General features: G+C 38.1%; 1 protein-coding gene across 1 annotated transcript; it reads right to left on the reverse strand.

Moving 5' to 3' along the window:
• Positions 1-6: 6 nt before the first annotated feature.
• PP2D1 (protein phosphatase 2C like domain containing 1) lies at positions 7-21,982 on the reverse strand. Its single transcript, XM_061192783.1, has 3 exons — positions 21,837-21,982; positions 16,553-17,610; positions 7-815 (listed from the first exon to the last, which is right to left on the reverse strand). The coding sequence occupies exons 1-3, from the start codon at positions 21,980-21,982 to the stop codon at positions 7-9; spliced, it is 2,013 nt and encodes a 670-aa protein (XP_061048766.1).
• Between the last annotated feature and the right edge of the window lie 2,726 nt (positions 21,983-24,708).

The raw sequence follows: 24,708 nt of genomic DNA on the forward strand, positions 1-24,708 counted from the left end.
TTGTCTTCATGTATTTGCTCTCTGGAGATACTCGCTTCCATTGAAAAGTGTGACCATGACTGTAATGTTGTCTCTGGAGCCAGCCGCCAAAGCAGCACTTACAAGTTCACGGCTGATATACTCAGCAGCACCTCCATAGAAACTCTTAGTGCATGATCCTTTCTCTTTTTCACTTGAGTCTTTTGGCACACCATCTACACTGGTCGGTCCATCAGTTTCTTTCTCACTGCAAGGATCATGCTTAGTCATTTTTGGTGGAAATGTTCCTATATTTTTAAGGTTACAAATAGAATATTTTGAATCTGACAAATTTTCTTTTGAACTTATAGCTGACACACATTCTTCAGATTTGCACTGAAACACTATATGGACGTTAGTTTCTGGTTTAGATGTGTTTCGTTCATCGATTGGGAGAAGCAGAGACCCTTTGGATGGTGACAATTTGTTTCCTGTGATAGAACACTGTGCTTCTTTATATACTTGAAAAGCTGTCATTGTCAGTGCAGTGACTTCCTTTGTATCCAGAACTTCCCAGAGTCCATTAGTAGCTAAGATAAGGAATTGACATAAGTCATCTATAGGCACAGAAATAGTTTGAGGTGCTGGAATAATGAATTTTTTCAGTTTGAGATTTCCATGAAATCCAAGTCCTCGTGTGGTTTTTATTTGCCCTTGTAGGAGCCCGTATGGTTCATGTGAACTAATTATTGCTCCATTCTGAAGTACTCTTCTTCTTTCATCTGTGTTTTGTGTAGTGTGTTCTTTGGTTAGGCAGAAGCCTTTCCCATTTCTGCATAAGACTGCTTGCACATTACCTAAAAGATTATTTTTAAAAATTGATCCTTGAGATTTATAACCATTTATATCAAAGCATGCTGTTAACTTCATAAATAGAAATCAGGCCGCTTAAAAATATTTTTAAAATATATGTAGTGTTGATATCATTATTAGAAGATTTACAGTAATTCAGATTTCAAACTGGGGGGCTAATTTATTCCTCATTTTTAAGCAATTTAGTGTTTAAAATACTGAATTTAGTATTAAAATAACTGAAACTACAGATAATGAAAAATAAGTAATTGTTTTATGAAGCAGCTTCTGAGTGCTACATATTTGTAGAATCAAGAATTGAACTTTTTTATAACCAACATATTCCATAGAGCAGACATTTTAAAAATGTTTTAATAAATGCCTTTTCAATTAAAAATACAAACATTGATTTTTTTCTAAGAGTGCAGTTCGGTAAATTTTTAACTGGTCAAAGTTAAAACCTGAATATATTATAGGTATGGGTGATTAAAAAATTAGAAAGCCACTGTTAATGTCCATCTTATTAGGTTTGTTATGTGTGTTAAAAAGAAATTAAGTCAGCCCCGTGAAGAAAAAAATAATGTGTTATTAATGTATTAAATGGATAATAGCTAACCAACATTAAACCCTTTGATTGAAAACTGAGGTATTAAAAATCTGATTGTAGTTTGTTCATGGTTCAGATGAACCTGTGATGTGTGCTTTATTAAAATCTTAAGAAAATCTGAACATAATGCTCTGAACAGATTGAAGGATGGTTGTATTACCAAAATTTTCTTTGGTATACAAAAAAAGACTCAGAATCTTTTAGTTTGTTAGGAAAAATTGACTTTCCCAAGTTTTTAGGAACATAATTGTATATTTATAATACCTATGAGAGTTAATATTGCTGGAATCATAGGCAAAATTTACGTTAGAATATTCTGATTTCAAACATCGCACCGTACTTGGAATCAGAATTTTGTTGTTGCAGGCCTTCATTTCTAATCCCCTAACGTTTTAGGTAAAGGGATTTAGGTTTCAGAAGGTAAGGTTCACACACCTAATATGTTGGACAGAGCCTGGGCTGGTGAAGCATTAGTGTCAGGCATAGAGTGAGCCTATTGGCTCATTTACATAATGGCAATTGTTAATATCTGAGCTATTGGATGGGACCAAAAGATAATTGTGTGGAAAATATTTTGGAAACCTGATAACTGTATAAATGATAGTCCTCAAAACTGAATAACCTCTTATTTGTGGTTTGGTTATTAATATTTTCTATTAACTTTTTTGCTGGTCATTCTGTTTACACTCTGCAGAAGAGAAATCAGTAAAATAATTCTTGACTTCTGCTGAGTTTTAAATTATTATTGTACCAGCAAAGCAGCATGGGTTGGTATTGAACATGCCAACTGGGTAGACTGAATTGTTCTCTTAGAACATATGGTTCAGTTCCTCTTTTAAATTAGAAAATTTCTTTGTGTACCTACACATATAAATAGTGCGACCATAGCTCTGGAAACACGGGGGCTCAAAATAGTCAATCCACTGACTTCTAAATGTTTTATTTGCATGTGTCAAGCCAAAGCTCACTCAGCAAAAAGGAAAAGCATTGTGTTTCTTCTGTGTGATTTGAAAAGCATTTAATATGATTATGTAGTTACAGTGGAAGGGTAATACATTGGTATTTTGATTTTAGTTGCCTCTGCAGAGAGCTTGGTAAACATATCTTATGTACTACTCTTTGCCTTTTTTTTTTTAATTGCTGTGCTACAGAGTAGGAAATGCCATTTTCGTTGATTTTATTGTGAACATCCCTTAAGTTCAGCACAGTAAAATTTTCTAGAAAATGAGGACAGTAAGTAATGGCTGCAGGTTTTGCCCTGCCATTGACTTGCTATCTGACTTTTGAGTTATTTAATTACTTGGACAGTTTATTCATCCTGATAAATGGTGCCTTCTGACTAACTCACATCCTTAACCTGTGTGAATTTGCATGAAGGAAGAAGAAAGTGAAGGAGAAGTACCCAGTGTTTCTCAACTATTCGTGCATAGCTCAGGAAATAGAGGATAATGAGAGGCCCTGGAAGAGTATCAATGGAATAGACATGGCAAAAAAGTGGATATGCAGAGTTAATAGTTCTATTTCCTGAACCTCGGGTTGCATGTGCTGTCAGTTGCAATTGGGGTTGTTGAAAGTGGTTGTCTACATTAAGCTGAAAGCTAGAATAGAATAATGAACAAAGAGCTTCAAGGAAGATGGGAAATTGGAGGGAGATTTAAAAATAACACTATATCCATGTGTCTTGGAGAACTGAAGGAAGAGAGAGGAGCAAGACATGACAGTTTGAGAGACAGATTGGCTTTAAAGAAGGGTTCCTGTAATATCTGTTTGGAGGAAATGAGAATAACTAAGTGAACTGTGATGAAGAAGACCTTTACACAAAAACATAATGAATCTGAGCATAAATAAGTATTCAAATTCCTAGACACAAAGTTACCAGCTTTCAGTAGTTGGAGAGATGGTGCTGTTCAGAAAAATGTTATCGAACAGAAGTGGAACCTGAAACTAACACAACATTGTAAATCAACTGTACTCCAATTAAAAAAAAAACAAACGGAATAGTGTTACTGGAAGGGCAACATGGTTAAGGACATTAATGGGAACTAAAATGAACTGATTTGAGATGATATTTAAGCCTTTTTAAGATGACACGTATGGGGGCTTCCCTGGTGGCGCAGTGGTTAAGAATCCACCTGCCAATGTAGGGGACACGGGTTCGAGCCCTGCGCCAGGAAGATCCCACATGCTGTGGAGCAACTAAGCCTGTGTGCCACAACTACTGAGCCTGCTCTAGAGCCCACGAGCCACAACTACTGAAGCCCGCGTGCCTGGAGCCCATGCTCCTCAACAAGAGAAGCCACCGCAATGAGAAGCCCGCGCACCACAACGAGTAGCCCCCACTCGCCACAACTAGAGAAAGCCTGTGCGCAGCAACAAAGACCCAACTCAGCAATAAAATAAATAAATAATAAAATAGATGACATGTATAGTCAGGCAAAGTGCTCCTTATGCAGAAGGCAATGACATAACTGCCTTCTGCAATTGCTGGGTTGTCTCTAGTTTGTGAAAAGGAGGAGTGTCCCTGTCAACTTCAGAATGACCTCTAGAATCCCAAACGGAATTCTAGATCTGAATGGGCAAGATCTTTTTTTTTTTTTTCAGATGAGGCCATGAAGGTCATTTACTGTTGAAAATAATGGAAGTTTTAGGAAAGGACTGGAGGAAAGAGTAAGAGAAATGTTATATGGTGGTGAGAAAAGGAAGCATCCCTAGGATGCATGAGTGCCCTGGATAAAAAGACAGCTTGGCTTAGAAGCAGCAGCATGAGGAAGAGGAGAGACTTGAGAGCTCGATACTTGGGACTTCAATCCCAGTTTTGTCTGTGTGACTTTCATTAAGTCACTTTATTTCCGTGAGTAACAATTTACCACCTGCAATATTTTTTGTCAAGTTTATATTTAAGGAGGTAATTTAATAAGTAGACACTTGACAAAGGTTATTTTCCTTTGTGTTCCATGAAGGGGGAAAGTAGGTGAAGAGAGTCTATCCAAAAGAGATTGAGATGAAGCTATGAATGTTTCATTTCAGACCCATTTAAAAAAAACTTACAAGAAAATCCTTACAAAGAGTTATAGGCTTAAGGGAGTAGGGAGCAGGAACTTGGAACTTGGGAAATGAGGAAATAGTTATTGGAGAAAGAAAAAGGAGCAGTTGAAAAGCAGCATAAACAAACTAAGGAAATTTAAACCCTAGTGAAGTATCCCTAAAATGGAAGCATAGTAGAAATACCTGTAGATGAGCTTAGGAAAACAACTTATATCCAGTTTTTTCAGGATTCTAATTTTGGCAAAAGGCTGAAATTGTATGCATGGGTGCCAGGTTTTGACTCTTCCTACTGGTGATTAGCATGAGAGCCTTATTGATGTGGAGCTAGTTTTCACTGTATGTTCAAAAGATTCCTTTGATTGTTTTGTAAGATGTGTGAGCATGAAACTCATTTTCACCATTTTCCAACTGGAGCCTAACAGTACTTCACACATCAGTCTCAACTATCTGTCAAATATTTGTTGATTGTATTCTCAGAATCCAGTTTGTATATATGTGAGTCCACATATATACAAACCAACATACCCCAAAAAAGGGAGATGGGGAAGAAAAAGTCTATAAAGGTCAGTGTTATTTAAGAATATGTATGTGTGTGTGTGTGTATATATATATATATATATTTTTTTTTTCCCCCTGCTTAAGATAAGGTGATTCTGGAGTTGAATTAGGTTTTAGGGGAAAAAGATGGGGCTGGAAGTAATTTTAAAAGCAACTTATTAAACCACTAAGGACAATCACATCTAGAAAGGAAAATCACAACAAATGAAAAGATCTGCAAACACAGCATCAGTTGTGAATGAGGAAGGTGAAGACACATAAGAATGAAGGGACACCTTAGAAACAGGAAGCTGCTGGTGTTCATTTGAAGTAATGAGACTTTAAAGGACATGGGTTCTGGCTCACTTACTAATGATATAACCATATATAATAAGGCTTTGGTGAACCTCAAGCTTCTATTAAAATGGGATTATTCTTACCTCACAGGTTGTGAGGATTAGATAAAGGAGTCATTGGTAACCTTGAGAAGAAGAGAGAAGAAAGGGGGCTTGAGGAACAAATAAAGAATTGTGAGGGCTTCCCTGGTGGCACAGTGGTTAAGAATTCGCCTGCCAATGCAGGGGACATGGGTTCGAGCCCTGGTCTGGGAAGAGCCCACATGCTGCGGAGCAACTAAGCCCGTGAGCCACAACTACTGAGCCCACGTGCCACAACTACTGAAGCCCACGTGCCTAGAGCCCATGCTCCACAACAAGAGAAGCCACTGCAATGAGAAGCCCGCGCACCACAACGAAGAGTAATCCCCGCTCGCTGCAACTAGAGAAAGCCCGTGCACAGCAACGAAGACCCAACGCAGCTAAAAATAAAAAAAATTTTTTTTAAAAGAATTGTGAGTAATAGGGAAGTAGTGGGTAAAGTCATGCTTGGCCTCTGGATCTAGAGTGAGCTCACAGGACAGAGAACAAGGACACTAGGGAAAAAAAGGTAGTTTCTTGGGCCTCATTAAAAGAAAGTATTAACAAATATGTATAATCTAGACATAAAGATACTGGAATAGCAGATACACTAAAACACTCAAATATTATAAAGGAGCAGTAATGTGCCAGTGTGGGTCTTGGATTGACTCTCCCACTGAGAATAGGAAAATATCCTGGATAACGTATATACTTTTAAGTCGTATACATTGATGAGCTAGTAAGAAAGTAAAGAATTCTCCTGTCAAAAGAATAATGGCTGAATCCCAGAGTATGCCAAGAGCAAAAGCCAGTTTTTACCTGAGAGCATTTATTGAGCTGAATAAATGAGCTTAGACTTTTCACAGGGTTATGGAACAGGAAACAAAACCTAGGCTTGTTCAAGGTGGGGAAAACTAGTGGTTCTCCCCAACAAAGCTAGGAGCCCAAAGAACCATGCCCTCACTGAAACACTGAACCGAAAATAAATATATGCCTCTCACCCACCACGCAGACTGCCAGAATAATGGACTATTTCAAACTGATGCTGAACAGTGGAGGAAAGAAAGGGAACCACAAAGAATTTGGAACAACCAACCTTTGTGTATGTGTAATCTGGAAAATCTCAAATCGATTATTTAACTCAGATTGATAGTGTTAACAGGCAGGTATCAGGCAGTGGCCAGTGCATAGTCAGGATGACACAGGCTTCAAATAAATCCCCGCAAATATAAATTATAGGGGATTTTTCTGCTTCTGGCCAAGATAAAATAACAGTGACTGGATTTACCCTTTCATCTGTGTTGAGACAGAACTGAGAGTCCAGGGAGAGCAAGGCACCTAGAGTTCACCTAGGAAAGAGTACCAGAGGGAAGGATGCTGCACAGAGATGGCCAGAGATCTGAAGAGAAGCCTCCTCAAGTGTTTAGTAGGTTACTGATCAATGTGTGTGTTTGAGGAAACCACCTAACACTGGGAAAGATCTATCTGAGAAGGATTAGAGAGAGTGAGTATGATTTTATTTGGAAAAAAAAGAGTCTTTGCAAGTGTAATTAAGTTAGGGTCTTGAGATGGATTATCCAAGTTGGTCCTAAACCCAAGAAGTGTCCTCAGAAAAGAGAAGAGACACACAGGGAGAAGAGTAGGAAGCCAGTGAAGAGAGAGGCAGAGATTGGAGGAGTTTTTGCAGCCATAGGCTAAGGAGTGCCTGGAGCCACTAGAGAAGCTGAAAGAGGCAAGGAAGAATTCTTCCCTGAAGACTTCAGGGGAAACATGGCCTTGCAAACACCTTAATTTTGGTCAACTAGCCTCCAGAACTGTGAGAATGGATTTTCGTTGTTTTAAGCTGCCAAGTTTCGGCTAATTTGTTATGGCAGCCCTAAGAAACTACAACAGCAAGCATGCAAATAAGTAGGGAAATACTACCCATAATAAAATGAAAAATCAATTGAAACCAACCCAGAACTGACACAGACGTGGGAAATAGTAGGCGAGAACTCTCAATGTTATAAGTGCATTGCCTGTGTTCAAAAAGTTAAATACAGACATGGAAGGTAATTTTAAAAATCAAACTTCTGAAGATGAAAAATACAAAATTTAAAATGAACAATACACTGGATGTGATTAACAGCAGATTCAATATTGCAGAAGAAAGGATTAGATATTGCAGAGTAAGGATCTCTGAAAATCTACTCCTCAGTAAAAGGAATGAGAGCACTGGCAAAAATTGTTAAAGTCAACTTTTCTAAAATGCTGGAAATTAACCAAAGGCTTGCAAAAATCTGAGAAACATTGAAGAGAAACAACTTAAAGTAGGTAAAACCAAGTGGTCATGGCCTTGTAACTTGGCCTACTTCCAACCACTTCTCCTCAGCTCTGCAGTAGCCTTGAAAACCAAACATTTTATAGTGATGCTAGCTCTGAAAATCTGCAGTCTAGCAGCCTCTGCAGGAGAAAGGATGGCTTCGGACCTCCCTAAAAATATCTATCCCTGGAGAATTGTCATTATGTGAACTATCTTGCAATTCCCTGAAGACAGCTCCATTCTCAAATCTTGTCATCATTTGACTTGACTCAGAGCTTACTCTATGCAAATAACTCATCCTCAGTGTGTTTGCCAAAAACAATCAGCAGCAGTTGTTTAAAATCACACTTGCCTGAGGCAGTGAAAGCATCTGGGGATGACAAGAGGCTGACCCCCCCAAAACGTATAAGAAAGAGCTGAGGAATGAGAACCTATAGAGGGTTTTGAAAAGCTCAAACATACTCCTGGGAAAACAGAAGAGCATGCACATGTGCAGGCTGTATACATGCCCAGGACCTGAACAAGCCTTAATTTCTAACCTATGGCTAATCTTGATGATTGACCCAAGTAGGAAGTAAAAGCATAGGCAGAGTTGTAAACTGCCTGCCATTTTTTACAAGACAAGCCTCAAAAAAGACAGCGCCTCAGCAAAGACTGGAAGACATACATATTAGTAGTAGGTATTTAAGGAAATCTCCATCTAGTCCTTAGCTGAACACTAAGATAACCAACCAAGAAGAGACTTTGTGTCTGCACACAACAGAATATAGACTCTACAGAATTAGTTCATAAAAGTCACAAAACAAACAGTAGCAACAACAAACCCTGGAGAGGGAGGGTATCTATATTATTTTAAATGTACAGTTTTCAACAAAAAAAGAGTAATGAGAGTAATGAAACATAGTAATGAAAGCATAGCCCATACACAGGAAAGAAAATAAGTCAATAGAAACTGTCCATGAGGAAGTCTAGGCATTAGTTAACTGGATGAAAAGTGTTTTAAAATTTATCAACATGTTTAAAGGAAAATGGGGCTAAAAATTAAAGGAAAGCATGAGAACAATGATCCACCAACCTAGAGACTATCAATAAAGAGATGGAAATTATAACAAAGAAGCAAATCGAAATTCTGGAGTTGAAAAGTACAATGTCTTAAACGAAAAATTACTAGAATGAGCTCAGCATCAGGTTTGATCTGGCAGAAGAATCAGCAAACTTGATTGATAAATTGAGATTATCCAGTCTGAAGAATAGGAAAAAAAAAAAAGAATGAAGTAAAGTGAACAGAGTCTCAGAGACTTGTGGGACACCACCAAGTATACCAACATATGCATAATGGAAGGAGAAGACAGAAGTGGAAAAAAAAGAATATTTGAAGAACTAGTAGCCAAAAACTTCCCAAATTGGAATAAAAGCATACAAGAAGCTCAACAGACTCCAAAGAGTATAAATTAGAGGTCAGTACTTAAACACATCATAGTCAAACTGTCAAAAGACAAAGAGAAAGAAAGAATATTGAAAGTAGAATGAGAAAAGTGGTTCATTACATACAGCAAAGGGATACTCAATAAGATCAACAATTATGTCTCATCAGAAACCATGGAGGCTAGATGGCAATGGGATGACATATTCAAAATGCAAAACTATCCTTTTAAAAATGAAGAAATTAACACATTCCCAGTTAAAAAAAGACTGAGAGAATTCATCATTAGCAGACTTTCCATACAAGAAATACTAAAGGAGTCTTTCAGGCAAAAATGAAAACACTAGATTGTAACTCAAACCCACACAAAAAAAGAAAGGTAACTACAGTTGTCTTTTAGTATCTGGGGAGCACTGTTCTACGACACACAACAGATCTGTGGATATGCAAGTCCAATAGACAGCCCTCCATATCTGCAGTTCCACATTCACTGATTCAATCAACCATGGATTGTGTAATAGTGTGTTTACTATTGAAAATATTCTGCATATAAGTGGATCCACACAGTTCAAACTCATGTTGTTCAGGGGTCAACTGTATATAGGTAAATATAAAACAGTAAAAAATGTATTTTATTTTTAACACTTTTATTTTCCTGTCTTATTTAGAAGAAAGCTGCATAAAACAATAATATAAAACTTTATAGGTTTGTAATGTGTAAAGATGTAATTCTATAAAGTAAAAAGAAGGCTGGAGGAAATAGAGCTATATTGGAGCAAAGATGCCATATATATCTTTTGAAGTTAAGTTGGCATTAATACAAGCCAAATTGTTTTTAAGTTAAGATTTTATTATAATCCTCAGAATAGCCACTAAAAATATATTTTTTAAATATATAGTAAAAGAAATACAGGAATTAAAATGATGTACTAGAAAATATCTAATACAAAATATTCTAATACTCATCAAGAAAAAGAGGGAGAGGACTCAAATCAGTAAAATTAGAAATGAAAGAGAAGGTACAACAGACACTGCAAAAATACAAAGCATCCTAAGAGACTACTACAAGCAACTCTATGCCAATAAAATGGACAACCTGGAAGAAATGGACAAATTCTTAGAAAGGTATAACTTCCCAAGACTGAACCAGGAAGAAATAGAAAATATGAACAGACCAATCACAAGTAATGAAATTGAAACTGTGATTAAAAATCTTCCAACAAACAAAAGTCCAGGACCAGATGGCTTCACAGGTGAATTCTATCAAACATTTAGAGAAGAGCTAACACCCATCCTTCTCAAACTCTTCCAATAAATTACAGAGGCGGGAACACTCCCAAACTCATTCTATGAGGCCACCATCACTCTGATAGCAAAACCAGACAAAGATATTACAAAAAAAGAAAATTACAGACCAATATCACTGATGAATACAGATGCAAAAATCCTCAACAAAAAACTAGCAAACAGACTCCAACAACACATTAAAAGGATCATACACCATGATCAAGTAAGATTTATCCCAGGGATGCAAGGATTCTTCAATATACGCAAATCAATCAATGTGATACACCATATTAACAAATTGAAGAATAAAAACCATATGATCATCTCAATAGATGCAGAAAAAGCTTTTGACAAAATTCAACACCCATTTATGATAAAAACTCTCCAGAAAGTGGGCACAGAGGGAACCTACCTCAACATAATAAAGGCCATATACGACAAACCCACAGCAAACATCACTCTTAATGGTGAAAAACTGAAAGCATTTCCTCTAAGATCAGGAACAAGACAAGGATGTCCACTCTCACCACTATTATTCAACATAGTTTTGGAAGTCCTAGCCACGGCAATCAGAGAAGAAAAAGGAATAAAAGGAATACAAATTGGAAAAGAAGAAGTAAAACTGTCACTGTTTGCAGATGACATGATAATATACATAGAGAATCCTAAAGATGCCACCAGAAAACTACTGGCACTAATCAATGAATTTGGTAAAGCTGCAGGATATAGAATTAATTCACAGAAATCTCTTGCATTCCTATACACTAATGATGAAAAATCTGAAAGAGAAATTAAGGAAACACTCCCATTTACCACTGCAACAAAAAGAGTAAAATACCTAGGAATAAACCTACCTAGGGAGACAAAAGACCTGTATGCAGAAAAATATAAGACACTGATGAAAGAAATTAAAGATGATACCAACAGATGGAGAGATATACCATGTTCTTGGACTAGAAGAATCAGTATTGTGAAAATGACTATACTACCAAAAGCAATCTACAGATTCAATGCAATCCCTATCAAATTGTCAATGGCATCTTTTACAGAACTAGAACAAAAAAATCTTAAAATTTGTATGGAGACACAAAAGACCCCAAATAGCCAAAGCAGTCTTGAGGGAAAAAACGGAGCTGGAGGAATCAGATTCCCTGACTTCAGACTATACTACAAAGCTACAGTAATCAAGACAATATGGTACTGGCACAAAAACAGAAACATAGATCAATGGACCAAGATAGAAAGCCCAGAGATAAACCCACGCACCTATGGTCAACTAATCTATGACAAAGGAGGCAAGGATATAAAGTGGAGAAAAGACAGTCTCTTCAATAAGCGGTGCTGGGAAAACTGGACAGCTACATGTAAAAGAATGAAATTAGAACACTCCCTAACACCATACACAAAAATAAACTCAAAATGGATTCGAGACCTAAATGTAAGACCGGACACTATAAAACTCTTAGAGGAAAACATAGGAAGAACACTTTTTGACATAAATCACAGCAAGGTCTTGTTTGATCCATTTCCTAGAGTAATGGAAATAAAAACAAAAATAAACAAATGGGACCTAGTGAAACTTCAAAGCTTTTGCACAGCAAAGGAAACCATAAACAAGATGAAAGGACAGCCCTCAGAATGGGAGAAAATATTTGCAAATGAATCAACGGACAAAGGATTAATCTCCAAAATATATAAACAGCTCATGCAGCTCAATATTAAAGAAACAAACAACCCAATCCAAAAATGGGCAGAAGACCTAAATAGGCATTTCTCCAAAGAAGACATACAGATGGCCAAGAAGCACATGAAAAGATGCTCAACATCACTAATTATTAGAGAAATGCAAATCAAAACTACAACGAGGTATCACACCAGTTAGAATGGGCACCATCAGAAAATCTACAAACAACAAATGCTGGAGAGGGTGTGGAGAAAAGGCAACCTTCTTGCATTGTTGGTGGAAATGTAAATTGATACAGCCACTATGGAGAACAGTATGGAGGTTCCTTAAAAAACTAAAAATAGAATTACCATATGACCCAGCAATCCCACTACTGGTCATATACCCTGAGAAAACCATAATTCAAAAAGAGTCATGTACCACAATATTCATTGCAGCTCTATTTACAATAGCCAGGACATGGAAGCAACCTAAATGTCCATCAACAGATGAATGGATAAAGAAGATGTGGCACATATATACAGTGGAATATTACTCAGCCATAAAAAGAAATGAAATTGGGCTTCCCTGGTGGCGCAGTGGTTGCGAATCTGCCTGCCAATGCAGGGGACACGGGTTCAGCCCTGGTCTGGGAAGATCCCACATGCCGCGGAGTGACTAGGCCCATGAGCCACAACTACTGAGCCTGCACTTCTGGAGCCTGTGCTCTGCAACAGGAGAGGCCGCGACAGTGAGAGGCCTGTGCACTGTGACGAAGAGTGGCCCCTGCTCGCCGCAACTGGAGAAAGCCCTCGCACAGAAACGAAGACCCAACACAGCCAAAAATAAATTAAATAAATAAATAAATAAATTTATAAAAAGAAATGAAATTGAGTTATTTGTAGTGAGGTGGATGGACCTAGAGTCTGTCATACAGAGTGAAGTCAGAAAGAGAAAAACAAATATCGTATATTAACACATGTATGTGGAACCTAGAAAAATGGTGCAGATGAACCAGTTTGCAGAGCAGAAGTTGAGACACAGATGTAGAGAACAAACGTATGGACACCAAGGAGGGAAAGTGGCGGGGGTGGGGGTGGTGGTGTGATGAATTGGGAGATTGGGATTGACATGTATACACTGATGTGTATAAAGTGGATGACTAATAAGAACCTGCTGTATAAAAAAATAAATAAAATTAAATTCAAAAAAAAAAGGATGACTAATCTTAGTTGAGGAAAAAAATAAAATAGAAAGCAGTAACGGAAGAATTGAAAAACAAAAGAGATATATATAGAAAACAAACAGCAAAATGTCTGACATATATCCTACCCTATAATTAATTACATTAAATGTAAATGAATTAAAAACTTGAATCAAAAGGCAAAGATTGGCAGAATGGAAAAGCAAACAAACAAACATGGTGGCAGGCTGAATAGAATCCCCAAAGATATCAGAACCTAATCTCTGGAGCCTGTAAATTTTACCTTATATGGCAAAGACTTTGAAGATGTGATTAATGATCCTGAGATGCTTAACACCAGATTGTCTGGGTGGGTTCTAAATTCAACCACAAGAGGGAGATTTGGCTACAGACACAGAAGAAGGAAATGTGCATATGGAGGCACATTTGAGATCAGAGTGATGTGGCCACAACCCAAGGAATACTGGCAGCCAAGCAGAAGGTGGAAGGAGCAAGGAACAAATTCTTTCCCACATCCTCTGGAGGGAGCACTGCCATGAAGACACTGGGCCAGTTATGCTGGTTTAGAACTTCTTGAACTGTAAGAGAATAAATTTCTGTTGTGTAAGCCACAAAATCTATGGTAAATTTGTAACAGCAACCACAGGAAACGAATACAAACAAGATCCAACTATATGTTCTCTAAGAAGACACTTGATTCAAAGACAAAAAGATGGGGAGAAAAGGCTATATCAGTGAATATACTAAAAACCATTGAACTGTAGACTTTACCTGGATGAATTGTGTGCTTTGTGAATTGTATCTCAATAAAGCTATTAAATATAAAATCACTGGGGAAAAGGATTTAAGGGATCAATTAAGAATCCCATATGTTTATAAGGGATTAGTGTGGTTAATTAGAAATGTAAAAATTTGTGGTTTATTTGATGTTATGAAAAAAGTGTAATTATGTATGTTGTATCAATATGTTTGAGTTTTAATCCTGTGAGGATTAACTGAAGTAAAATAAGAGAGCACCAGGAGAAGTGATAAAATGCAATATAAATGAGAAGTGCTAAGAACAAAAAGTCAAGAATGTCTGTTTGGAAGGATCTTTTTCCACATGCACAAATTCAACACTTATTCAATGACTGTATCACCACACTCATGTTTCATTATAAAGTGAGGTGGAGTTTTTTTCTTGGTTTTAATTCCAGAGTTGTGATGATACTGGTATTTGACAAATTTCAAACAAGAAAAATGAATTCCCTTGTTATCTTTATAGGTCTTGTTTTATAAAATACAAAACATGCCCTTGATAAATTTGTGTGAACATTTATTTTTTGTAACTCGTTTAAATTACTTTCTTTTAGGAGCACTTTTGTATCATAAATCATGACCTCCCTTTCACAAGTTGGATTTTTTTCCCCTACTTATTTGTTTCTATTAGAATGAAGGATGCCCAAATGAAAACATTTTAACACAGTTATGTATGTAAGCCTGTAAATTAGATCCAAAAAATGTTTGACCTGGAAATTAGAACCTGCTAAACAACAGTGAGCTTGGAAGTAATGAATCATAGTAAACTGAACATTTGATGATAGTATCTACTTATTGAGTATCTCGTATATTTTCCTTTAATTTCCCAGGAACCATGATATCAAATGATATTTTCTAATAGAGGTCCCAAGTCCAAGGATATGGGTCAGTTCCCAGATTAGTCTGAAATCTGAAAACTCTCTATCCATGAAGTAGGCCTGCTCTGAAGCACTTAGGAACCTCAAGGTAGAGCCTGAGAAATGGCAACTGCTCCGAGGAAATTGGCATTGCACTTGGCTCCATGGTATTGCTTAATCTGGTGTTCTCATTTTGGGCTCACAACCAGAGTTAGATCAGAAACAGGCTGGCTTCCAGGGACCTTGACATTGTAATGGTCTTGGTGAGTATATCTAGCCCTGGTATGGGCCAAAGTCCCACTCCCTGAGGCCCAGACTCCTCAGACTCTGGAAGCAATCCCCTTCAGAGGCAGTTTGATTTCCACCTCCAATTCCTATTACCTCTGACACCTTGAACAAATAATTTCACCTCTCCGAGTTTCTATTTTCTCATCTGGGCAATTGGGTCAACACCACTTAGAAATGGCAGCAGGGTTTGGGAAGGAGAACAGATGTGGTTTAAGGGTCCAAACTTGCAACGAGCAGTAAATACATCTTAGAGGTCTAATGCACAATATTGGGAACAGAGAGAACGTATATATTTTAATCATCAAACTTGCTGAGACTAGAACTTAATTTTTTCAACCACTCTAAAGAAATGATGATTATGTAATGTGATAGAAGTGGTAATTATCGCTACAATGGCAATCATGTTACAATATAAAAATGTATCAAATTAACATGTTGTGCTTTTTAAACTTATACAATGTTACATGTCGAATATATTTTTTTAAAAACAATACTTAGATATCTTTAGATATCAGAGTTCTTGGAAGACTACATGAGAAATTACTCTGTACGCAATATTCAGTGAGTGGACACTGTCATTAATAATAATTCTACCGAGGAAAGGGGTGGTGGAACCCTAGTTAAGCATCTCATGGAAATGAGCATGGAACTCGGGTTAACTTGGCTAAAACTGTTTTACCTCTGGGCTGTCCATTTTGGCAAGCTCCTTAGCTAGAACTTTAGCACCGCATGTCAAAAGACTTGCTTCTTGAAATAAAATTAAAAGAATCCAGCCAAAATTTTTGGAGAAGGAAATACACACCTATAAAACTGAATCATGAACGATTGTTTTTCCTAAGATGAAATCGATGCAACTTGGCCAGTGAGCACAAGAATGACCTGTTGCAAATATGTTAGTTACCAGAAAAGCTGACCAGTTTGAGCAGCTATATTAATAACACTCAAAGAACTTTCCATTCTCCCGAAAAAGGTAAGTGTGGGAAATGTTTTGGTTTCATTCCGATCTGAGCAAATGTAATAGATTTGCTTTGCCTTTATCAATAACTGTGTTGTTACCCCATTTGGAAAACGTCATGTTTTGGTCACATTATTTCATGTACGTGCCTCCTTGAGACATAATTACAATTCGTTTTGTGCCTGCAAATCTACATTTATACTGTGGTTATTGATCCTTTCTTAAATTGGTCAGTGAAATATCTAGGCACTAGTAAGTCATTAAATAATAGGTCACTAGATAATTCTGGAAGCAAGAGAGGTTTTGCTGCCAGGAATAAAACATGTTAAGGTGTAACCTGGTACCATTCAATATACATACCAGTGTTTGCAATATGTAGCACTCCAGAAATTATTTTCGGCATCCCCTGGAAAGGGACCAAAGCATCAAGGTCACTGAATCTTCTCCAAGACTTCTTAGCTTTGGGACTTTTAATGTTGCCTTCCAATATGCAAGTAACCGCAGAACAGCCGCTCCATCGAGCCCTGGACACTTCTTTCCTTCCAAGACGTAAAAGCCTGTCCATTCTCCAAAATGCTTTCGCAAAGGCTTTGTGTATGTTCTCATACTCACTTTTCAATGCTTTTGCCTTTTTCTTTATGGAGGAGAAGGAGTCTTCTATAGCTCTGTAGTCTTCTCTAAACACTGTGTGAAAAGAATTGATTACTTTTTGCTCTTCAGGGGTCATTTGGTAGGAAGGATCAAGTCTGGAAAGCTGGTGGAGAAGTAAAACTGGGAGTTCCATTGATGTCAAGTCTGCTGCCGAGGCACCGTGATGTCCATCAAACAAACCAAAAAAACACACATTGGGTTTGTTGCCAAAATTATTCACGACAGTGAATTTATCATTCATGTCAGCTCTCCATGTAGAATTCCTGTCTTCGCAAATGGCTGCTCCTTTAATTAATAGGTGACAGATTTTTTGAGGATATATTGAACTCTTGTGAATGTTATCAGTAATCTTATAGTACGCTGGTATTTGTTTCTTCCAAAGAAGCTCAAAAGCATTATTAATGCTCTGTAAGATTTTTTCAGTAAATGCAAAAGATGACAATAGTTTAGCAATGATGGACTGCCTCTGATCAGCAATCGTTGAGAGCCCTGGTTTCTTCCCACCCATCCACTGAAAGCCCAATGTAGCCAGAGCTACATGCTGCTTTTTATGGAGGAATATTCCAGGTAGGTCAATTTCATGCTTGCATATGGAACAGGGAAATGTGATCATCTCATTATAGACCTGCACTTCGTGTTTTTCAGAGTCTTTTGATGGTCTCTTCTTTTTCCTTTTAAAATGCTTTGTTCTCCGTGTAAGTGGGACTCCCTCATCTGAATCATATGTCAGTTTTCTTGTGTACAATTGCCTTGATTTCCAAAACACTCTGCAAACAGGATAAAAGATATTTACATGCCTGGAATGATGCACTGAAAATCTCTTCAAGCAGGCCCCTGTCTTTGCAATTTGCTTTGGCTCCTTGAGATTTTATATCGGCCTAGACTATTCTTATTCCTCTTTCTATGATTCCCCCCCAAAACACATAGTAAGTACTTAAGGAATTGGTGATTGGCCTGTGTAGGCCCGAGTGAAATTCAGCAAAATCTCCAGAAGGTCAGCTAGACCTCGAAGAACAAATACTCAGATAAATCAGCACAATATTTTATCTAGGCAAGTGAAGGTATATGCTTGAGACCTAGGAATGTGATTTCAAATATAAGCATAATTATTTTTGTATTTGATTTTGTCTTAATAATAAAATAATTTTATTTATATAATAATATTATATAAAGAAATATAATAATTTTTTTAAAAACACTTTTGTCCTAATTAAAGAGTTCTCAAGAAAATGAGTGGGAGATGCCAAAACCAAGCAGAATGATGAAAAGAATGGATAGTAAGGACAGAATTTTTTAGGACTGCAAAGGGAAAGAGGTATGGCCTGAGGAAAGGAAAGGAGCTGGATGATAAATTTCCAGAAAGCAGACACCCTTTCTTACACTCCTTCCTATCTGAAGCATCTACAACAGTACTCAGCACATGAAGCTATTTGTATCCATTTTTATGGGCAATTCCTAGGGCAGGAGATCTTTGAAAGGGCCTGTGGAGGTATGAGAGACCTGAAAAAAAATGCTTTGGTTACAAAATATTTTAAAACCTGAAAAATCAAAGTTAGTGACTTTAAATGTTTATGAAATGTGATATCTTAAAACCAGCTAACTTCCAGATGCAAACTAGTATTATATATAGGATGCATAAACAACAAGGTCCTACTGTACAGCACAGGGAACTATATTCAGTATCCTGTGATAAACATAATGCAAAAGAATATGAAAAAGAATATATGTATGTATAACTGAATCACTTTGCTGTACAGTAGAAATTAACACAACATTGTAAATCAACTATACTTCAATAAAATAAATTTTAAAAATGAAAACAAACTTATGGTTACCAAAGGGAAAAGGGGGTGGGGGAGGGATAAATTAGGAGTTTGGGATTAACAGATACAAACTACTATATATAAAATAGATAAACAACAAGGCCCTACTGTATAGCACAGGGAACTATATTCAATATCTTGTGATAAACCCTAATGGAAAAGAATATTTAAAAAGTACACAAAAATAAAAAATTAAAATTAAAAAAAAAAGTATACATATGTATAACTGAATCACTTTGCTGTACAGCAGAAACTAACACAACATTGTAAATCAACTATACTTCAATTTAATTTAAAAAAATTAGCTAACTTCAACTCAACTCACATATGAATTGTATTTGATATGGGTATATTTAGTCTGCTCCTTTCCTTATGTGTATTTAATTCCCTGATGTGCACAACTCTATTGGATACAGCTACTCATCCCTACAGTAAAATTTCATTTACAAATTTCCACTTCATAAATGCTCATTGAACTATAAGCCTATTAGCAAGCTTTCCTGGCTTTGCCTCACCAACCAATTTTGGTTTCTTTTTTTTGTTTGTTTTTCTATTTTTAACTTTTTCTTTATTCAGTTATCTTAATTAAAACAATATATTTTATTAATGTTGTCTATAAAATGTACAAATATTTGGATTTAGCAGCAGAAAACCACCCTAAGAATCTAAAAGAAACTTGTTTCTTTTTTTAATGGAAAATTTTAAAATCACACAAAAATGGAAACATATAATGAGGCCCAGCTTCAACCATTACCAACATTTTTTCACTCTTGTTTCCTCTGTGTCCTCAGCCACGTAATTTCATTTTACTCATTTTTACTGGAGTATTTTAAAGCAAATCCCCCAATTCTATCAATCTCACTCATCGATATTTCAGTATTTAGTCAGCATCCATTCACTCCTTCAATACCTACAACAGGCCAGCTACTCTGCAGCTACAGTGCAGCTTACGAATAAGGCTGGTGTCTTGCCCTTGAAGCTATGAGGGGAGGAGTCTATAGTCCCACCCACGTGCTCATACAAAGAACCAGACAGGTCAGATGAAGCCAGGACAGAGCCCCATGACAGGGCTCAACCAGGGGCCCGACCTTCATCTGGCTAGGAATGGCGCCATGACACTTGAGAAGCTGACCTAGAAAAATGCTCAGTTGATAAAGAGTAGCAAGGGCTCCAAGGCCAAACCAAAGGGATGACCAGTTAGCAGGCAGAAGGAGGAAGGGGACCCAGCCAAGGAGGGGGACAGGCACGCAGAGAAGTAGTGGAAAAAATGGGTACCGGCAAAGCTGTCCAGCTCTTCTGACCAAAACGTGTATCAAATATTTTTAAATTGCTATTATTCGGTAATGTTCATATAAAGGATACAGTTTTTCTGAGGCTTGTGGAACTGTTGGGACAATATATAAGGCATACAATGAAGTTATACCAGAATTTTATTTTCCTATATATAGCCATAATACAACTCTCTTTCACATGGAGCCATTCTTAGAATGTAATGCATCTTCATATATTCGTTCATTCATTCATTCATTCAACAAACACTGGGATGTCTGCAATTTGCCAGGTACTGGTTTATTTGCTTGGGATAGAGATGTGAACGAAGGCATTTTCTGTAATGAAACTTATATTCTGATATGAAAGACAGACAATAAATAAAGGAAACAGGGAAACATGTAATATCAGAGATAAGTACTATCATGAAAAATATAGCAGAATAAAAGTAGAGAGAGAGAGACAGAAGCCCTTTTTGTATAAGGTAGTCAGAGGAATATACCACTCCTCCACGTACATAGTCTAACAGGAAGCCAAAGTTTCATTTGATGACTGAGAAAGTGGAGGAAAAAGAAAACTGCGGATATAATTGTTCGTTGACTACATTTGTTATCCAACACAAATGAAGAAATGTTACCTGAAAGCGCTATTAACTTCCATGTTCCTTTGGGATTGCCACCATCCTTTGCCCTCTCTTTACCACCTTTCCCAGCCTCTGTTCCTCCAACCTGGCTAGTGTTGGCAGTGGTAGGAGTGGAGGGGTGGGTGATAGTGGTGATGGTGGTGATGCTGGTGGGAGGGTCCCCTGACTTGCTGTTGGACCTCTCTGCGTGGAATGTTTGCTACATCACCTGGAACCTCAGTCAGAACTCACTCTATGATTCTGAAGGACTGTGAAGCAATAAGGTCACAAATTGTGTTAAGTAACAAACTTGTCTTTGAAATTTCTGAAAGAAGGATCATTCATTGAATAGACTGCCTTATGCCTGCATACTAAGACTTAAAAAATGAAAAGAGTGACTATCAATTAATGTACAGTTGTCTTCCCACTCAGGGGTAAGGTATCTCAAGCCATCTCTCCAGGACACCCCTTCCTACCTGCCCTGGAGGGTCTCCCCATCCCCATTCCCATCCTGCCGCCCCAAGCCACTGCTTGAAAGGTACAGGCGTTTTGTTTTTTGGACTGTCTTTATTTCTTGAGGCTGACTTTATTCCTGGTCGATATCTTTAGTTCCTAGGTTCTTAATCCACAGCAGCCTTCCACTTTCTCACCCCAGGCCTGGATTAGAACTAGAGTCTTAGAACAACTTGTTTGCATATTGAAGAAGACTGGACAAGCCCGACTACTTACTGGACATCACCACGAGCACGTATCCCAGTCAACCCCAAATTAACATGTCCAAAATGGAACTCATCACATTTCCTCCAGAATCATCTCCCACGATTAATTTGGTTAGGCTAGAAACTATGTTTTCCAGAATCCTTTTCCCTGTGTGGTTCCAGGTTAGACTTGCAAGAAAGGAATTTGGGGGCAGTACATCTGAACGCCGCCATGGTTCAATGAGATGACCCCAGATGCAGAGGTGCCTAGCAGGTCCAGCTTGTCCTCGCTCCCTCTACGCTGCCAACAGCAGCCCCAGATCCACCAGCAAGCGGACCTCCAGATTCCTCCATCAGCATGCCTTCTGTGGTCCTACTTCAGTGGCTGGATATCCTTGGCTTCTCAGACTGGCTAGGGACTCCTCTGGTCCTTCCAGGTCCCTTTCCCAGATGTTGAGTTGCCCGGCTACTTCCACAAATCGTGTGAGGTCAGATTTCAACAATGAATTCTTTTTTTTTTTTTTTTGTCCGCGCGGAACGGCATGTGGGATCGATCTTAGTTCCCCAACCAGGGATCAAACCCACGCCTCCTGTATTGGAAGGGCACGGTCTTAACCACTGGACCGCCAGGGAAGTCCCCCAGAATGAATTCCTCATTCCATAATTCCTTCACACCACTCATGCAGGTGTACTGCCTGCTCACTCCCAGCAGCTGCATCACACCCATGCCACGTCACTGTGGGAAGCTTACCGAGGCGGTTCTTTCAAGCAAGTCCTGAATCTCCTGTCAGCTCCAGCTCCCGGGCGGGGTCAGGTATCTCTCTCAGGGTGGCTGAGTGTTCATATCTCCACATGCAGCCCTCAGGCCCGCTGGTGATTAGGGTTGTAGGAAAACCTCCTTACAAAAGTGGCTTAGGATCAACTTCTTTCCAGAGAGGCAAAAATAGAGAAAACATATTCCTGAAATACTTTGCAAGGGAGCAGTTGGGTCTATCTCTACGTGGATTCTCAGTAGCTTCTTTTCTTCCAAAGTGTATTTGCTGTCTGTTAATTTTGTCTATTAATTGATTAATTATCTTATGTTATTTCTTTTACTGACAAAAACATGTACTTCTATTTATTTATTAGACACCCAATGACACCTTTTTAAAATATTCAAACAATACAGAAGTATGTAGAGGAAAAGAAGAAATCGTCCTTTCCCCAAAGTTACCACTGCCAAAAATTGGGTATAAATTGTTCCAGACCGGTTTCTATGTATTTTCATATGTATGTGCATGAAAACATAGACACAGTCTAATTTGAAATTCAGGTTGAATTTGCTTACAGTCAGTTGCAGAAATTCTAAATGTACAGCTTGATGAATTTTTATACAGGAATACACTTGTAGACTCCATTAAGTCTTGTTTTCTGTATCTTAAAAAATAACATGGCAGCATAATCATAATATTATTCTGTAAACGTTTCCCATCACTTACTAGTGTGGGGTCTAGTATGGGGTGATGATTTTTTAGGTTGATAGTCAGTACCTATGAACCTACCCCATTTTTTTTTTTTTTTTTTTCCATGCTGCATGGCTTGTGGGATCTTAGTTCCCCGACTAGGGATCAAACCCTGGTCCTCTGCAGTGAGAGTGCTGAGCCCTAACCAGTGGACTGCCAAGGAATTCCCCCTACCCCATTCTTTTTAACCACTATATTATATTCTACAGTAAGTGTAAATATGTAACATAGCTTATTGAACCATTTACCTGTAATGATGGAAGTGGTTGCTTTTGTTCTGTTTTGTTTGCTATAATAACATTACAATGAACACGAACACAGAGGTCCAGGCCCCTTCATGTGGATGCTGCTGCTTGCGGGATGTCCGACCCACAGAAAGTCAACACGGCAGAATGGAAGTAGGCTTAGGAGCACGCCGGCTGGACTCGAATCCCAGCTTGCTGCTGGCTTGTTGGTTCTCTTAGGTTATCTAGCCATTTGGGACCCCAATTTTGTCAGCAGTGAAATAGAGATAATACTAGGAACCTTGCTGGTTGATGTGAAATGAGCGATGTCTGTCAAACACTGAGCACAGTGTACAGCATAGATGCTCAATACGTAATTGTTATTATCACTAATATTAACTTAGTAACATTATTTAGTCTCCCCACGTTCCACAACCACCTTTGCATAAACATTTCCATTAAATTCTCTCCCCATGATCCACTTTCACCTATTTGTTTCTTTCTGCTCACTTTCGGCCCTGCTTATGTCTATATCTATCCTCACCACCCTAGCTCCATGTCACCTTTATACACACACACACACACACACACATACACACACACACATATGTAATATGAACATATACATGTTTCAAAAGCAACTTAAAAGAGTGGGCAGGAAACGATGCAAAGCTATTTCAGAGTCTTAAGACTTTAATAGTCTTTTTTTTTTTTTTAATTTATTTTTGGCTGCATCAGATCTTAGTTGCAGCGTGCAGGCTCTTCGTTGTGGCACGCAGGCCTCAACTCTAGTTGTGTGGGCTTAGTTGCCCTGCGGCATGTGGGATCTTCCCAGACCAGGGACTGAACCCGCATCCCCTGCATTGGAAGGTGGATTCTTAACCACTGGACCACCAGGGATGTCCCAAGCCTTTAATATTCTTGAGAACATCATGTGTCCACTAAAATGACAACTTGTACTAAGTTTGCCCAAATATAAAGAAAAAATAAAGCAACCTTCTAAGGTGGAGGATTACATAATTAATGTACAAAAAATAATTTGAAATACAAGAGAAAAAAGAACCCACTAGATATTACAACAAGAAAATAACTTAATTAGAAATAAACCCGGGACTTCCCTGGTTGTGTCGTGGTTAAGAATCAGCCTGCCAATACAGGAGACACGGGTTCGATCCCTGGTCCGGGAAGATCCCACATGCCGCGGAGTAACTAAGCCCGTGTGCCACAACTACTGAGCCTGTGAGCCACAGCTACTGAAGCCTGCGTGCCTAGAGCCCATGCTCCGCAACAAGAGAAGCCACCGCAATGAGAAGCACGCTCACCGCAATGAAGAGTAGCCCCCGCTCACCGCAACTAGAGAAAGCCCGCACGCAGAAATGAAGACCCAACGCAGCCAAAAAAAAACCAAAAAGAACGTTTAAAAAAAAAAAAGAAATAAACTCAAAAAAAGTATGAGGGAAATATTCATATGAAAAAACTGTAAAACACTACCAAGAACATAAAAGAAAATATGAATAAAGGCAAAGACTCATCTATGTTTTGGATTGGAAAACTCAATATTGCATAGATGTCACAAATATGGGCGAGGATGTGGAGCCATGAGAACTCCTAAATATTACACTACTGATGGGAGGGAAAATCAGGACCATCACTTCAGAAAACAACGTTGCCCTATCTGGTAAGTTGAAAATCCCAAGGACCTGTGAACTATGGCCTGTGGGCCCATC

Source organism: Eubalaena glacialis, chromosome 6 (genome assembly GCF_028564815.1).
Source record: "Eubalaena glacialis isolate mEubGla1 chromosome 6, mEubGla1.1.hap2.+ XY, whole genome shotgun sequence".
Taxonomy (NCBI): Eukaryota; Metazoa; Chordata; class Mammalia; order Artiodactyla; family Balaenidae; genus Eubalaena; species Eubalaena glacialis.

Coding starts and splice junctions, on each gene's coding strand:
- PP2D1 (XM_061192783.1), bottom strand. CDS start 21,982: ATGGGTGTGATGCAGCTGCTGGGAGTGAGCAGGCAGTACACCTGCATG. Junction 17,611..21,836: donor TTCCAATACAGGAGGCGTGG/GTTTGATCCCTG, acceptor TCCTGTTTGCAG/AGTGTTTTGGAAATCAAGGC. Junction 816..16,552: donor GCTACATATTGCAAACACTG/GTATGTATATTG, acceptor ATAATCTTTTAG/GTAATGTGCAAGCAGTCTTA.